General features: G+C 46.5%; 1 protein-coding gene across 2 annotated transcripts in view; it reads right to left on the bottom strand.

Moving 5' to 3' along the window:
- CERS5 (ceramide synthase 5) overlaps positions 1-17286 on the bottom strand; it is a 136756-nt gene that overhangs the window by 86410 nt on the left and 33060 nt on the right. For both annotated transcript variants that reach the window (XM_073613161.1, XM_073613162.1), the window contains exon 2: positions 16529-16634. In XM_073613161.1, the coding sequence (XP_073469262.1) occupies positions 16529-16634 (106 nt within the window). The remainder of the gene's footprint in view (positions 1-16528; positions 16635-17286) is intronic.

The raw sequence follows: 17286 nt of genomic DNA, 5'->3' as shown, positions 1-17286 counted from the left end.
GAACATCGCCGATGGCTCGGGTCTCACTCCTCCAAGAGCAGAGAGCTGCTGACTGTCAGTCAGCATCTCTCCTGGTCTGTTCCTCTACGCTCACTGAAGCGCTGAGCTGTGGAGGGGCGGGCAACATCCGTCTCAGCGGCTCGCTGAGACTGCCATCAGTCAAGGCAGCTGGTGGATCCAGACTTGGATCCCGAAGTCGGGATGACGCGGTGCCAGGACTGTTTGCAGTGACCTCAGCGGAGAGCGGACTTCAGACCGCTCTCCGCTGAAAACAGGCCACAGGAGTGCAAAGCGAATTGCACTCCTGTGACCCATAGGAGAAGACCAGCTTAAAAAGCTCAGGCTGGACTTCTCCTTTAAGAAACGACATGCAGCAGTTGCTAGAGTGCATGAAATTGGATAAAAAGGGAGGAATTAATAAGTGCATTCTATGCATTAAGATAAAAATCCTTCTGTGTATAACAGCCTCCCCAGAACCCCCTAATACTTACCTGAGCCCCATCCCTGTCCAGTAATGTCCACGAGTCCCTCGGCCCTCCTGCTTGGCTGAGACAGCAGCGGCGCCAATGGCTCCTACGGTAGTCAGTTAACCAATCAGGAGTCAGAGGGGACGGAGCCGAAAGGCAGGTTCGTGTCTGAATGGACACACGGAGCTGCAGCTCAGCTCGGGGGCCCCCATCGCAAGCTGCTTGCTGTGGGGCACTCGACAGGAGGGAGGGGCCAGGAGCAGCAAAGTGGCACCGGAGAAGAGGAGGATCTGGGCTGCTCTGTGCAAAACCAACTGCACAGAGCAGGTTACATAGTTGGTGAGGTTGAAAAAAGACCCAAGTCCATCAAGTCCAACCTGTGTGTGTGCTTTTATGTTAATAGTACATTGTATAACCCTGTATGTTGTGGTAGTTTAGGTGCCCATCTAATAGTTTTTTGAAATTATTGATGTTTCCCGCAGAAACCACTGCTTGTGGAAGAGGATTCCACATCCTTTCCGTTCTTACTGTAAAGTACCCTCTATGCAGTTTAAGGTTAGACTTTACAATCACTTTAAAGGGGAGGTCCGCCAATTTTTTTTTCTTTCTTTCTTTTTTTTTTTTTTTTTTAAAGTCAGCAGCTACAAATACTGCAGCTGCTGACTTTTAAAATAAGGACACTTACCTGTCCAGGGTGCCTGCGATGTCGGCACCCGAAGCCGATCTATCCCTCGGCTGTCGGGTGCTGCCGCAGCCATCTTCGGAAAGGGAATCAGGTTCCCTACTGCGCATGCGCGACTTGCGCTGTGCTATTCCACTGGTCCCTGCTGTCTTCTGGGACCTGTGTGTCTCCCAGAAGACAGTGGGGGGGGGGGACGGAGAAGGCGCCGGAAGTGGCGTAGACCGCGGGTGGCTCGGGGATCTACGCCCGGAAGCGGGAGCAAAATACCTGTATTAGACAGGTGTATATATTCCCCTCTGAAAGGTGCCAAATGTGACACCGGAGGGGAGGGGGAGGAACCCGGAAAAACGGAAGTTCAATTTTTGGGTGTATCTCCGCTTTAAGGGCTGGTTCACACCTGAATCGCACATGAACTTGGTCTGCACTCCTGTGCAACAGGATTTTCAGCCCATTAATGTGAATGGGCTGAAATCACACTGGATCGCACCAAAAGTAGTGCATGCACTACTTTAAAAAAAAAAAAAAAATGCATAGCACCAGATCGCACTGGTGCTATCCAGTGCAGGCAAAAGCACTGTTTGTGATCTGTGTTTGGGGTGTCGTTAGTATTATATTGACACCCCCAACAGGTCGCACACCCAGTGTGTTTTGTAGCCTGTGCAGGAAACGCACACAAAAAAACGCAGGTTTCCCGCCCCGTGTTCCGGTGTGAATGAGCCTTTGGCTGAATCCCCAGAGGTACAATCTCCATGCATCTCCTCATCGTCAACCTCCGGTTTTTCTAATGTTTGGTGGGCTTAAATTAACATTTAAACCGTAACTGTGAAAAAATTGGAAAGAGCAGGATGAGAAATTGTTATTCAAATGAACAAAATCCTAAGTGTGATTGTTTGTTTGTTTGTTTGGGAAAAAATAAAACTATAAAACTTATTGTAATAAAACCTGTTTTAATATGTTTGAGATTCCATTCAAATAACAGGACATTTGAACAAAATGAGTTGACTCAAAGATGGCCAGAGAGCATGTTCTGACTAATCCTATTTCTACCAACATTCTACCCAAAATCTGACCGTGTATAGCCAGCTTTAGACCCCTTTCACACTGAGGCAGTTTTTAGGCATTTTAGCGCTAGCAATGGGTGCTTTCCCACCCTGGCGGTGCGCTTGCAGGACGTTCGGAAAAGTCCTGCAAGCAGCATCTTTGGGGCGGGTTGGGAGCGTGGTATACAGCGCTCCCAAGACACCCCTGCCCATTGCAATGAATGGGCTGCACTTCGGAAGCACCACAACATGGGAGTTTTTAACCACTTTGGGGTTAAAAGCGCCCCACGAGTGGGCGAAAAGCGGAGCTTAAACAGCGGTAAAGCGCAGCTAAAACGAGCAACGCTTTACCGCAAACTGCGTTCTCCTGATTAAGTTTTCGCTTTGAGAGCAAGCATACATGGGTCTTATGAACATGATATCATCACCCAATCTAGCTTCATCATGTACTGTATGCTGCTCCGATATTGCTGTTTGATGCATCACATTACTTCTGAATTTCCAGTTGTGTGTCAGCAGGTATTGTTTACACTGAAGAAACCCGGCCCCTGCTCACATCTGATAACAGTAAGGTCTGAATTCATTTTCACCCAAGTGTCAGGTTTTTGGTATAGACGTGTTAGACCCATCCGTCACAGGTTTTGTTTAGTTAGTGTAAAGAACATGAACGTGGGGAATTTTAGTTCAGAGATTATTGGAACTAAACGGAACACTTTTTAGGATGAAACCTGAATGATTGATTGCTTTGCATCAGTCCTTGGAAATCAGCACGACTTGTAACCAATGTTTTTTTTTTTCTGATTACTGTGGGATAAAGCACTAGTTGCTTATACACCAATCAGCCATAGCTTTGACCCAAAAGTGGAACTTCTGCTCATTTGTCCCCCCCCCCCCCCCCCTCCGGTGCCACAATTGGCACCTTTCGGGGGGGAGGGGTGACAGGATACCTGTCTTTGACAGGATATCCTCTTCCCACTTCCCAGAGCCGCAGCTGCGGATATTGACGCCACGGCTCGGCTCCCTCCTCTTCCCCCAGTCACCGGGCCAGTAGGAGAGAGAAGCGCAGAGCCCGCGCATGCGCAGTAGGGTTCACGGCGTGAAGCCATAAGGCTACACTGCTTGGTTCCCTTACCCGCAATGGCGGTGGCAGCACCCGAAAGCTGATGGAAACATCAGTTGTGGTGCTGACATCACTGGACTCCAGGACAGGTAAGTGTCCTATTATTAAAAGCCAGCAGCTGCAGTATGAGTAGCTGCTGGTTTTAAATTTTTTTTCAGCGGTGGATGTACCTCCGCTTTAAGTGAAAAACACTGATTATCTTGTGACAATGGCATTTTAAGGTCCATGGCATATATTTGGCAGCAAGTAAACATGTTGTCCCTGAAGTTGATGTGGTGAAAGCTTAAAAAATGGGCATCGCAGTTTGTTGTGTATGGAGCTGCGTAGCTGCTGAATGGTCAGGATGGCCATACTGCCCCGTGTCCACAGCCAAAACGCCTACAATTGGCAGGTGAGCATCAGAACTGGACCACTGAGCAATGGAAGAAAGGGGCGTGGTCTGACTAATCACATTTTCTCTTGCATCATGTGGATAGTCGAGTGTGTGCATCGCTTACCTGGAGAACGTATGGCCCCAGAATGCAGCATGGAAGGACGGCAAGCAGTCAGACAGTGTGATGCACTGGGCAGTGTTTTGCTGGAAACCTTGAGTCCTGCCATTCATGTGGATATTACTTTACCACTTACCTAAACATTGTGGCTGACCAAGTACACCCTTTCATGGAAATTTTATATTCCCTGATGATAGTGGCATCTTTCAGCAAGACCATGCACTCTGCCACGCTGCAAAAATGGTGCAAGAATGTTTTGAGACACACAACGTGTTTTGAAGTGTTGACTTGGCCTTCGTTCTCCAGATCTCAATCCAATTGAGAATCTGTGGGATGTGCTGGAAAAACCAGTCCAATCCATGGAGGCCCAACCTTGTATGTTACAGGAATTAAAGGATCTGCTGCTGACGGCTTGGCGCCAGATACCACAACATACCTTCAAAGGTCTAGTGGCATCCATACCTTGACAGGTCAGGGCTGTTTTGGCAGCAAAATTGGGACCTACTCAATATATTAGGTAGGTGGTCATAAAGGTATGGCTGATTGTGTATAGGCTGCCTAAATGTGGCCTTAAAGATGAATTCCAAACATAGTATATTTCTAAATAGTTACATTGGTCCAGCTTGGCCCAATGTATTTATGTATATACTATACCTGACTGATGCCCCCGAAAGATAGAAATCACTGAAGTAGATGGCGCTGCTACATTGATCTCCACTAGCTTCAGGATCCTTAGTCAAATGCATTTTAAATGTAGGAGGTCGCCCGCTCAGCATGGGTGCCATTCAGAGAACACAGTCTATTTTCTGATTTGAAGAGATGCATTGATCCAAGCTGGAACATTGTAACTATATAAAAATATACCATACCTGAAATTCTTCATTACACTGGCCATACTCCAGTAGAATTGTGTTGCTCGATGTTCGTGTTTGACCATAGTGAGGACAAAATGTGCCCCAGGGGCGTGCATTGGGTGCGCCTCTGTAACCGAAGTGTCCTTTTGGATAGCAGATCGAGGCGGCCCTTTACCATATGATCAGCTGTGTCCAATCACAGCTGACCACAGGTAAACAAACTGTTACTGTGTGAGGAAAGGAGAGCCGGTAACCGGCAAGCTGACAGGGTACATTTACACTGATAATCAGGGCACTGATCGTCAGTGCCGCCCCATCACTGCCGTCTCACCAGCGTCCATCGGTGAAAATTCAAGTAAAATTACTTCTGCAGAATCTTAAAATGGAAACTAAGAAGAAAAAATGTTTTTTTTCTTTTCTTCTTTAAATTTTGTGGTCTTTTTTTGTTTGTTTACGAAAAAATAAAAACCCAGTGGTGATTAAATACCACCAAAAGAAAGCTCTATCTGTCTCAAAACAATTATAAAAATCTCATGAGAGTACAGTGTTGCATGACCGCCCAATTTGTCATTCAAAATGCAACAGTGCTGAAATTTGTCCTGGGCTGGAAGGGGGTCAAAGTGCCTGGTATTTAAGCGGCTAAAACCCAAAAACAAAAATGTAATATATTGCAGCTTACCAATCCCTTAAATGTGGTGGCTGCATTTGTTTTCCTTTTTTTTTTTTTTTTTTTTTTTATACCCTCTCCATTTTCTTCAGCCAATAACACATTTACTGTCATGGGGAGTCTCTTCACTGTGGATGGAGAAGTGGTGGTGACACCTTTTTGGACAGCAGCATTGTTAATCTGAGGTGAGGGGAGTGTTCGATGCTCTAACAAATGTAGATGGACTTGACGACAATTTAAAGCCAAACTCCAGCTATCACTTTAACCCTTTCACTGCCAGGTCAGGTCCGTACGGACCTAAAAAGTGGCCGCAGGTGGCCAAGACCTCATATTTCTCTCTCCTATAAGCTTATGATCACTTTAATGACCATAAGCTTATATCAGAATTGTTCAGCAGACTATGCTGAACAATTCTATAACTCTGATCAGTAGATTACAACCCGCTGATCAGAGTTATTAACCCCTAATATAAATAGCGCCCCCCACCCCACCCAAGCCGCCGCCTCCCTGTCCCCTGCCTCTCCACCTCCCGTGGCTAACTTTCAGTTATAACTACTCCCCCCCAGTCTCCTCTCTTATCTCCTTCACCCCACTTCTTCTCCCCCAGGAAACCCGCTCCCCGCAGCCGCCATCATTAGCTGGCATCCCTCCTCTGGCGCTCCCGCTGGCTTCAGGTGCTGCATGGGGGGGGGGTCACACCCCCCCATGCTGCCCCCGCACCCCCAATCCATGGCTGCTCTGAGCGGCATCTCTCCTTCCCTCCCTCCCCGCCTGCCAGTAGTTTCTCTCTGATCAGATCTCCACAATCTGTCAGCATGGAGAGCGCGGGGGGGGGGGGGGGGAGCGGTGCGGGTGTGAGAGGGGGTAATTAGTGATGGGGGAGAAGGGGGGTTAAGGGGATAAGAGGAGAGTTGTGGCTTGGGGGGGGGGGCTTGGTATACACGTTTATACCAAGCCCCCCCCTTACAATGTTATATCCACTGACAGCTGATCATTGTAACCGCAAGTGTTACAATGTATCACACTGTCATTTCATGAATGAATGGAATCTCTATTCCATTAATTCATGTAAAGTGCTACAGAGAAAGGGACAATTTTCACCATTTTGCAGTTTGTCTCCACTCTGTATTACTTGCTGGATAGTTTGGTCTGTTAAAATTGAACTTCATGCAATTTTTTTTTTTCCATTTTAGATGGAGTAGGGAACAGATATAACCCTATATAATTTTGGGATATTCATTTTTGGTGATGGCTAAGGATGAGCTCCGACGTGTTCGCTTGCTGCACATGCCAATCCCACCAGGAAGTCGGCAATGCGCTGAGCTAATCACAGGCAGTGAGACATTTCCCGATCTCTGCAGCCGCACATCGGGAAATGTCTCACTGCTTGTGATTAGCGCTGTGCAGTGCCGACTTCCTGGCAGGATGGGCATGTTGCAGCATGCGAATACGCCAGAGCTCATCCTATGACAATAAACAGGACTAATAGAAAAAAAACTGTTCTAATTACTCTCAATTCTTTCCAAAACTAAAAGAAAACAGTTTTGCTTTTATCCCGGGTTCACACCTATGCGAATTAGATGTGCGTTTCCGCACATCTAATTCGCATAGCAGGAGAATGTGACTGGCTCCCTATGGAGCCGGTTCACATATCTCTGGGGCGGCTCAGTTTCAGGGCCGAATTCAGGCATAGAATCGGCCCTGATTCGTCCCTGAAACGGGGAACAGGGACGCACTGCGCTCCTGTGCGATCCGCAGCCCGATATAGTGTGAACCCGGGCTTAGTGATATTTTAAAGAAAGTTGATTTACTTGCAGGATCACCAGGTGAAAATAAAGGAAGATAGCCAAAAAATAGAAAACTAGGGAGTAGTGAGGTGCAATAAAATATATTTTTGTTTTTGGGTTTAAAACTGCATTTTGCCCCCATTCACAGCGGTGCAATTTGACAGGTCAAATCGCATGTCAAATCGGAGCCCATTGCCGGATATAGGAGCGTCCCAATGCCATCACACCGCCGTAGCGATTTCCAAAAGTAGTTCCTGCGCTACTTTTGGTGACTTCTGGGGTGATTTCTATAGACATCGATCTGTGCATGAACCCGCACAGATGTCTTTCAAGTCGCCCCCGAATTCAGACTGAAATGCTGCTTTGAAATCATGCGAGTTCAGATGAACCCACACAATTTCAAAGCCGTGTTCGGTGTGAACGAGGGCTAAAGCTTTACTGGAAGCACCATTTGCTTGTTTAGTAGTTTATTACTATTTATATATATATATTTATCTTGATGAAGCTGTACAGCTGCAGTCCACTTTGAGCCATTCTGTCTGTAATCTGATGGTCCTGGAGCATATCTGCAGGTGATGCTGGAACACCTTCTGTACTGCCTTCCACGCACAGCCACAAAAACTCTCCAGAGCTAAGATTCTTTACAGCCACTATTCAGTTTCTGACCTGCCTTGGACCTTTTGAATTGGATTTTTTTATTTAAAGCAATATTAAAGCCTTGTTTAAAAAAAAAAAACAAAAACAAACATTTAATACTTATCTGCTCTATACAGTTGGTTTTGTACAGAGCAGCCCTGATCCTCCTCTTCTCGGGTCCCACACCGGCACTCCTGGCTCCTCCCTCCTGCTCAAGCAGTTTGCTTTGGGGGTACCCAAGCAGGTGCCGCTGCTGTGTCCATTCTCACACGGAGCTGCAGTTCAGCCCTGCCCCCTCCGTTTCCTAACTATGATTGACGGCAGCGGGAGCCAATGGCTCCGACTGCTGCCAAAAGCCATTGTGCGTCGCCGTTGTAGCAAGGCTCTTGTGGACATCGCTGAATCGAGAAGGGGGCTTAGGTAAGTATTACGGGGGCCGGGGGGGGCTGCTGCCCACTTTAATGTAGAGAAAGTGGAGGTTACACAGCACATGCTCCAGGATTTGCCCTCAAACTGACTTTTTATTGAAGCAGTGGTTAAGTTAAAAAAAAGTTTTCCCTGCAGGGTAAAGGCATTATATGCATCACATTATGAAAGACTTGCCTAGAAATGAAGCCCTCCAGCAGCATCACGCTTTCACCCCGGTCTTCCTGCCGGGCTCATGGGCTGCGTCTGCTTGAATGGCCGAGCTTCAATGATGTCTCTCCTGCGCATGCGCATGGGAGTCACAGTCATGGCACAGAGCTCTTAAATAATGGCCTGGTAGGTGATGTCGGTGATGTCGGTTCCAACCAAGTGAATATCTCAAACAGTGCATGTTTAGGAGATATTTATTTAACCTACAAGTAAGCTTTATTGTAAACTTACCTGTAGGTAAAAATCAAATTAGTATGCTTATATTGTAAGCAAAGATTACATGTAATTGAGATTAAACTAAACCGAGTGAGCTTTCTGAGTTTTGCAGAGTTGTTTTGTTTATTGGATAGCGGTAGTAGCCCACAGAACGCTTTCATTTGTTTCCTGGAATTGCTTTTTAATTGAATGCATTAGTTTATAATGTAAGGCCTGTAATAATCATTTCCTGACGTGCTGTGTATCGTTACAAACAATACTGATGGTGATTGCACGGCATTGTTTTATCATCTCATTGATTGGGAAGTGTATTTTTTCCTTTTTCTGGCAGTAGATATATAGTGGCGGTTGAATGTGTCTGATAAGATATAAAGATTTGTGAAGTGATCATTGCAGTGTATGTACATGGGTGGAGGCGCTCCAGTGGGGAGTCTGTGTGTAGAACACAATAGGCTCAGTTCCCTCAGTGAGTGAGAACATGCTTGTTATTTAATGAATCGGGGTGGATTTGATTTAAATCACTAGTAAAAAGGCTTGATTTAAATCATCATTTTTAAAGAGCAACTGTCATCTTTGTCCGGCAGCAGCTCCTCCTCTGACCCGCTCTTGACTCAGTCATACAGTTTGTAGTGTACATATATTTGCATAACAATGGGATAAAGGAATATTCTTGAACTTTGTTTTATCTCATGGTTACTGTCAAATTGTGTGACTGCATCAATGCAGTGCATGTTATCTCAGCTGGCAGAGCTTGGGTTCATTGAATGAGTTTACCAAAAATGTAAATATTGCTGGATATACAGCCTCATACTACATAACTAAGCTCAATTTCATGCTGAATAAACTAAATGAATAATGTATCCTAAATAGAAAACTATCTTTAGATAGATTTTTACCCCAAAAGCATTTTATTAAAATTTGATAAAAATAAAAAAAATCAGATTTTGAATAGACAGAATTGTGATAACGATTCTTGACGATTAATCGTGCAGCGCTACCGTTTATTTGCCCCCTTTAACATCAATGACCGCTTGAAGTCTTTTGTGCCATTTGCGGATGAGGCTCTTTATCTTCTCAGATGGTAAAGCTGCCCATTCCTCTTGGCAAAAAGCCTCCATTTCCTGTAAATTCTTGGGGGGAATCCCTTCTGCTGAGTCATTGTGTTCTCACGGTGGGGGAAGCCGTCCCCACCAGGAGAACACAGTGATTATTGCTAGCAGCTATATCAGTCGCTAGCAATAATCGCATGTAAAATCTGGCAGGCTGGTTGTACCCAAGCTGATCGATTGATCAAAGTCGACTTTTAGTGTACACACACACACACACTATATAGTACCCAATTTTTTGGGTAAAGGATGATGCCCAATAGATGCCTAACATGTCATGCTTTAAAACTTATGTACACCGGTGGAACGTCACCATGCTACGGAACCTAAAAATCTCCATAGGCAGCGCTTTAAACACCTTCACAGGTTACCAGTTCATAGCTACATAGGAGGTCTGGAGCTACAATTATTGCTCTCACTCTGACGTTTGCAATGATGCCTTACGTGTGGTGCAATCGCTGTTTACATTTATGTGTAGAACTTAGGTATGTGTTCGAATTTGCATGGGGGGGCCCTTTCATTTTCTTTTTTATTTGCTTTAGAAGGTTATTTATTTATTTTAACACATTAATTTTATTATTTATTTCTGTCAGAAGCGATGAGCAACATCCCTTGTGATAGCAAGGTCCTCTTTATGGAGACCCCAGGTCTCTCCTCTGACCTCCAGTGCTGATAAAACGCACATCGGTCTGATCGGATGCTTTCTTAGCCACTAAGGGCTAGGGATGTTGAAAATAATCTGCGCATCGATGCATTGTGATCCAGCCTTAAACGATTCTGCATCGATGCGGAGAAGGGCTGCATCGCGATTGCATGATGACTTCATCCCAGCAGGACACATTAGCGCCCTCAGAGTACTGTCATGCCCAGGGCCCCTCCTCTGATCTTGGGCCACCAGGCTGTCAGGCCCCCTTACCTATCGGGGCTTGGGCTGGCCATCCTCTCTGGGCACCATGCAACGGGCGGGGTACATACTGAACGGATACCCTGCCAGCAGCAGACGCAATCTAACAAGAGCACAGCCAAATGACTGGGCCCGGAGTACTCTCTCATTACCCCAAGGCTGGCCTGGCCCTGCTGGGGAGGAGGAAGGTCAGGATGATACGCTGGCTGGTAGGGGTGCAACGGATCAAAAAACTCACGGTTCGGATCGTTCCTCGGATCAGGAGTCACGGTTCGGATCATTTTCTGATCAACAAAAAAAAAAAATCTCCCCCACAGTAATATCCACAATCTCCCTATTGGCAGAGTATTGACAGGGTATTGGCAGGGCATTGCAGCAGGGCATTGCAGCAGGGTATTGGCAGGGTATTGGCAGGGCATTGCAGCAGGGCATTGCAGAGTATTGGCACTGCTGCCATCCGATCTCTCCCCTCCACTGTACAGATCAGTACACAGAGGGGAGAGAGAGAGGAACTGGCGTCATGACATGACGCCGGTTTGTTACAAGTGATCGCTCCGTCATTCGACGTGCTAAACGGCCGCCGGGTGTACCAAGATGGCCGCCACTCCGGAGCTAGGCCAAAGCCGCGGCCTTTCCTATGGCCGAGGCCACAGAGGTGTCCCGTACGGATCAACCTCCGCGGATCGGATCAACCTCCGCGGATCGGATCACGGATCGATGACGATCCTTTGCACCCCTACTGGCTGGGTACGATGTCTCGTAGGGCCACTACTGCCGACATCACCCACCTCACTGCCAGCTCATCAGGCCTGACCTCAAGAGCCTGCAGAGCAATCTGCCACCCAACAGGCCCATGGACTGCTCAAGGAGGCCCTGCTCTCTGCCTTCACCGTGCATGGCATCCGTTATGAGTTTGAGCTCCAAATGCCCGACATCATGAGGCTCATTACTTGGGAGTTGGGACCTGTCTGATCCCTACTTTATCTACACTTACCTACCGCTACTGCAACCACAACTGGCTGCAGCTCTGTTTCCTGGCAAGTCAGGGTACTACAAGGCCCAGCATTCCTTCTCACCAGGGCCTGCTACACTACATCTGGGGGGACTACAGGTCCCAGCATTCCCCCTCTGTCCTCATCAGTGCCTGCTACACTACAACTGGGGGGACTACAGGTCCCAGCATTCCTCCTCTCAAGGGCCTGCTACACTGCAACTATGGAGACTACAGGTCCCAGCATTCCTCTTCTGTCCTAACTAAGACCTTCTACACTACAATTGGGGGGAATACAGGTCCCAGGATTCCTCTTCTGACTTTACTAGGGCCTACTACACTGCAACTGGGGGGACTACAAGGCCCACCATTAATATTCTGCCCTTACTAGGGCCCACTACACTACATCTAGGGGGACTACAGGTCCCAGTAATCCTCTCGGAATCAGGGCCTACTACACTGCAACTGGGGGGGGGGGGGGGGCGCGATTACAAGTCTCAGCTTTTCCAGCTGTGTCCTAAACAGGGCCTGCTACTGCTATACTACAACAGGGGAGACCATAAGGCCCAGCATTTCTCCTCTGTTCTGACCAAGGCCTAACATACTGCAACTGTGGGGAATACAAAGTCCTGCAGTCCTAACCAGGGCCTGCTGTACCACAGCTGACGATTTGGGGGAGGGGGTCATGCAGCCTTGACCGATTCTGACGGCTTAAAATTTTTGATGAAAAACCATGGGCAGTAATCGTAATGCATCAAACCATTGACCGGATAATAGTACTCAAATCGTGAGACCAATAAGAATGCGCACCTCTACTAAGGGCCAGATAAAATAACTGAAAGTGGTGAAATCCTCATTGCTTCCCGTTTCTGGGGCCACAGGGAGGAACAACGTCAGTTCCTCCCTCTCTCTGCGTAGCGTTACCTGGGAAAGGCGGCAGCCAAAAGGGGAGATCCCCCTCCGACACCCTCAGAAGTGATTGAGTGGCTGTTTAGCCTCTCAAATCCCTTTTGCCTAAGGCCGAATTCACACTGGTATGACAAACGCTCCGAAATTGGGAGCTCATGTCGCATGACTTGAAAATCAAGGTTTCCCTATGGGAGCCGTCTTAACTGGTCCGACTTTGAAAATGCTCCATGCACTACTTTGGTCCGACTTTGATCCTACTTCAGCCCATTGAATATCACTGAAGTCGGATTGCCCTCTTAACTGATCCGACTTTGGCATATGACTTATGCTCTGATCTTGAAGCGGAACTCCACACCAAGAAAAAAAAATGGCATGGGTTCCCCCTCCAAGAGCATACCAGGCCCTTCAGTCTGGTATGGATTTTAAGGGGAACCCCCCCATGCTGAAACAGCATGGGGGTACAGCATGGGTGTACCCCCAAAAATCCATACCAGACCCTTATCCGAGCACACAGCCCGGCAGGTCGGGAAAGGGGGTGGGAACGAGCGAGCGCCACCCCCCCCCTGAACCGTACCAGGCCACACACATGCCCTTAACATGGGGCGACGTGTGCTTTGGGGCAGGGGGGCCCCGCACCCCCCACCCAAAAGCACTTTGTCCCCATGTTGATGAGGACAAGGGCCTCTTCCCGACAACCATCCATGGCAGTTGGTTGTCGGGGTCTGCGGGCGGGGGGCTTATTGAAATCTGGAAGCCCCCTTTAACAGATCCTGGCCTCCCACCTTATGTGAATGAGTATGGGGTACATCATACCCCTACCCGTTCACCTAAAAAAGTGTCAAATAAAACGCAGTTCACAGGTTTTTAAAGTAATTTTATTATGGCAGCTTTGGCATCTCTTCCGACTTCTCCCCTCTCCGGGTCTTCTCTGCTCTCCCTCTGGTTCTTCTCCCTCTGTCCGCTGTCTTCTGCCTCTGCCGGGTCCTCTCCGCTGTCTTCTCCCTCTGTTGTTCTTCCGATGTTGACTCAAAGCTCTCTTCTGCTCTAATGCCAGGTGTGCGGTGTGCCACTACTTATATTGGCATGGGGCGGGGTCACCGGAGGCCAGCTCCTTATGACGTCACCGCCCATCATGCCCCAGGTGGTGACGTCATAAGGGGTGAGTCCTCCTGATGATGTCACACAGTGACCCCGCCCCATGCCAATTTAAGTAGTGGCACACCCGCATTACAGCGGGAGAGCGCGTTGAGTCAACATCAGAAGAACAACATCGGAGAAGACCCGGCCAAAGAGCGAGAAGACAGCGGACAAGACCCGTCAGAAGACAGCGGACAGAGGGAGAAGACCCGGAGAGGGGAGGAGAACCGGAGGAGGAGACAGAAGAGCCGAAGAGGGGAGAAGTCGGAAGCGACGCCGAAGCGTCCATAATTACTTTAAGAACCTGTGTACTGCGTTTTTTATTTTTGACGCTTTTTTTTTTTTTTTTTTTTTTTTTTAGGTGAATGGGTAGGGGTACGATGTACCTGATATTCATTCACATAGGGTGGGGGGGTCGGGATCTGGGGGCCCCCTTGTTAAAGGGGGCTTCCAGATTTCGATAAGCCCCCCCACCCGCAGACCCCAACAACCAACGGCCAGGGTTGTTGGGAGGAGGCCCTTGTCCTCAACATGGGGACAAGGTGCTTTGGGGTGAGGGGCCCCCCCTGCCTCAAAGCACACCCCCCATGTTGAGGGCATGCGGCCTAGTACAGTTCTGGAGGGGGGGGGGCACTCGTTTTTTCGGCATGGGGTTTCCCCTTAAAATCCATACCAGACCGAAGGGCCTGGTATGCTCTTTGAGGGGGAGTCCATGCCGTCTTTTTTTTTTTTTTTTTTTTAACATTTTTGCGTGGAGTTTCCTCTAAAGATCCATACCAGACACAGTGCCTGGTATTGTCGTGGATCAAGGTCAGATCCCAGTTCATTGAAGTCGGACGCATGTCGGATTTCAAGTCGCATGGCAAAGTCGGATCCAAAGCGGTACGATTGTCGTGTCGTACCAGTGTGGACTCAGCCTCAGCCCATCAGCAGCTGTACATTTTGTTCCTGGGATGATACCTGCAGGTGTAACCACTTCACTCTCAGGACATCATATGATGCTCACCCGGGTGAAGTGGCTAAATAACATACGTCACACTTACCTGCTCTGTACTAGTTTTGCACAGAGCAGCCCCGATCCGCCTCTTCTTCATTCCCTGCTGGTTCTCCTGGCTCCTCCGCCGAGTGCCCCCATAGAATACCACTTGCTGTGGGGGCACGTATGTGTGTACTTGCTCCTGGGGAAAACAGATCACCAAAATCTGCCCCATGGGCTACCATCCAAGCTCTAATAACTGATCTCCTGGAGCAGGTCTGGGTATGGGAAGATCTCGGGCCCCCTGTACACTACATGGGCCAGTGCTAGATTCTGCAGCCTTTAGACTAGTGAGTAAACAATGCCATAGAAGGAGACAAGTGTTATCTTTGCTCACTTAGCAATCCTGTTGCTGGTGAGTTGTCACCAGGGACTTGATTAAAAAAGGCATTACCCTAACACTGGAAGCTGCAGAGATGCAGCAGGGAAAGCTGGTGTCACCACCTTAGCTATCTAATAATGATTTTTGGGTCTTTGAATCATAAACAAGGGCCAGCTGTGCCACAATAAATTTTCAACACTGCTGAACATACAGTGTTGAATTGAATATCGTTATATATATATATATATATATATATATATATACACACACACACACACACACACACATTATAATATACAATATATATATATATATATATATATATATATATATATATATATATATATATATATAAATCTATGTGTAGATACGACATAAAAGATACAATACAAAATACACAATACAAAATAAGGCCCAGGGAGATATATGTATGTAAACAAATACATATATATTTTAATCATGTACAAAAATATACAGAAAAACAAATAGCAAAGACAACGAAAATGAAAGAGTGAACAAAATAAAATAAAAGAGGTGCATAGTAATAATAATAATAAACTACCGGGACATAATTATGTTGGCAAATGTTGTATTAATAATGAGGATAACCCCAATCCTGATCAATACAGGGGAAAAGCCAAATCGCATAACAATAATAATCACTCATCGCAGTAGTCATGCTAATCAATAAATAATTAAAAGATTTAAACTAGTAAATTAATGTATCAATTAGTTATTCATATAATATCCATTTTTTATACTATTATTGTATTACACTATTATTAACTAACAGCGAGTATATCAAGCATGCTTTACTGCATATACAGACTGATTTTAATGTTGTGGGATTAGTAACACTCTAATATAAAATATGGTCACATTCCTCAGCACCCCACCTTCAAACTGCCCCTCTTCTTATCCAAACTGCAGAATGCTTCTCCCTGCAGACATCTACTGCTATTTAAATTTAGGGATCTGCGAATATGAAGACTACACATCCCATCTTCCACCACAACAGAGGAAGATCACAATGCAGCAACTCGACCAAACTTGTAATTCATGGTTTACTTTCTTCAGTCCCATAACAAAAAGACCTGTAAGGTGACTGGCTATAGACAATGCAGGAGCCGGTGCTTTTTACTCACAACACACTAGTCACAGCTCCAATGCTCTGTAGGCTTGAATGCAGACATTTAATAAATGCACTTTTTTTTTTCAATAATGCGGGTGGAATTATTACATTTTTGCAAAAGGTGAACTGCACCTTCAAAACACAAAAAAAAAAAAAATTTAAGTGCACTGGTATATAATTACTGATCGTGATCACAATCTAATACATATATCCTGTCACTCTTGTTACAAGCGCCAACATTTCCATTCACTGCTGTGTGCTACTGTAAGTTATGTACTGCAAAAAAGTTTGCTTTAGACATCACCCAGGATCAGTCTTACCCCAGCACTATATAGGACAGACACAAGAACCCTTCCCAATGTAGAAACAGCAGATCATTCGCTGCAGACACTCACCTTTGTGATGGAAGTGAAGACTTTTTCTAGGATGGAATTTGGTTGCGCTCTGCGTGGCCCTTTCCCTTGAAGACCCAGTCGAAGCGCACATGGTCTACCAATAAACCTGGAAAAAGATTTGAATATGTAGTCAAAAATGTAAACATCAAATATTCAAAACAGACAATCTAATATTTTTATAAAACTACAAAATGCCATTTCCCAATACAGTGGGATTCAGTGCCTGATTTCCAGGGTGGTCTTGAAGGGGTATGTTTAGCACAGATTTGGTAAAACCGGTACATCGGGATTAAGATAAGGGTTATAATATAGGAGGTCACGTTTTAAGCCTGGTACACACAGGCAGTTTTTTTTTCGTTCAAACCAGCGGGCCGAAGGGGGGGGGGGGGGGGGGGACCTGACAGATCACTGTACTAATACAAGTGGTGTTAGTACAGCGACCCCCCTCCCCCCCAGAACGAAAAAATCAGTGCTCGCAGCCATCTGATCATTTGTGATCAGAGATACATCCATTTTATTCAACATTTGGGCCCTGATCTTTATCAGGTGCTCATTAACATCACTTCCTTCTAGTTTCCTCCTAGTACTTACCATACGAAGCCCTATATTCCAACCAAAGACTAGCTATATACTAATCTGTTTGCATTTTGAATGAGTGTATTCTGACTTTCAGATCACATGCATAGTTATTTTAGGCGAGTGTGGTCATGTGTGCCGGCCATATGTCTTGTGTATTCACACTGCTGATAAAGAACAGA

The sequence above is a fragment of the Aquarana catesbeiana genome, linkage group LG02 (assembly GCF_042186555.1).
Source record: "Aquarana catesbeiana isolate 2022-GZ linkage group LG02, ASM4218655v1, whole genome shotgun sequence".
In the NCBI taxonomy this organism is placed as follows: domain Eukaryota; kingdom Metazoa; phylum Chordata; class Amphibia; order Anura; family Ranidae; genus Aquarana; species Aquarana catesbeiana.
The sequence above is the reverse complement of the archived record's forward strand: the minus strand, read 5'-3'. Positions and strand labels throughout refer to the sequence as shown.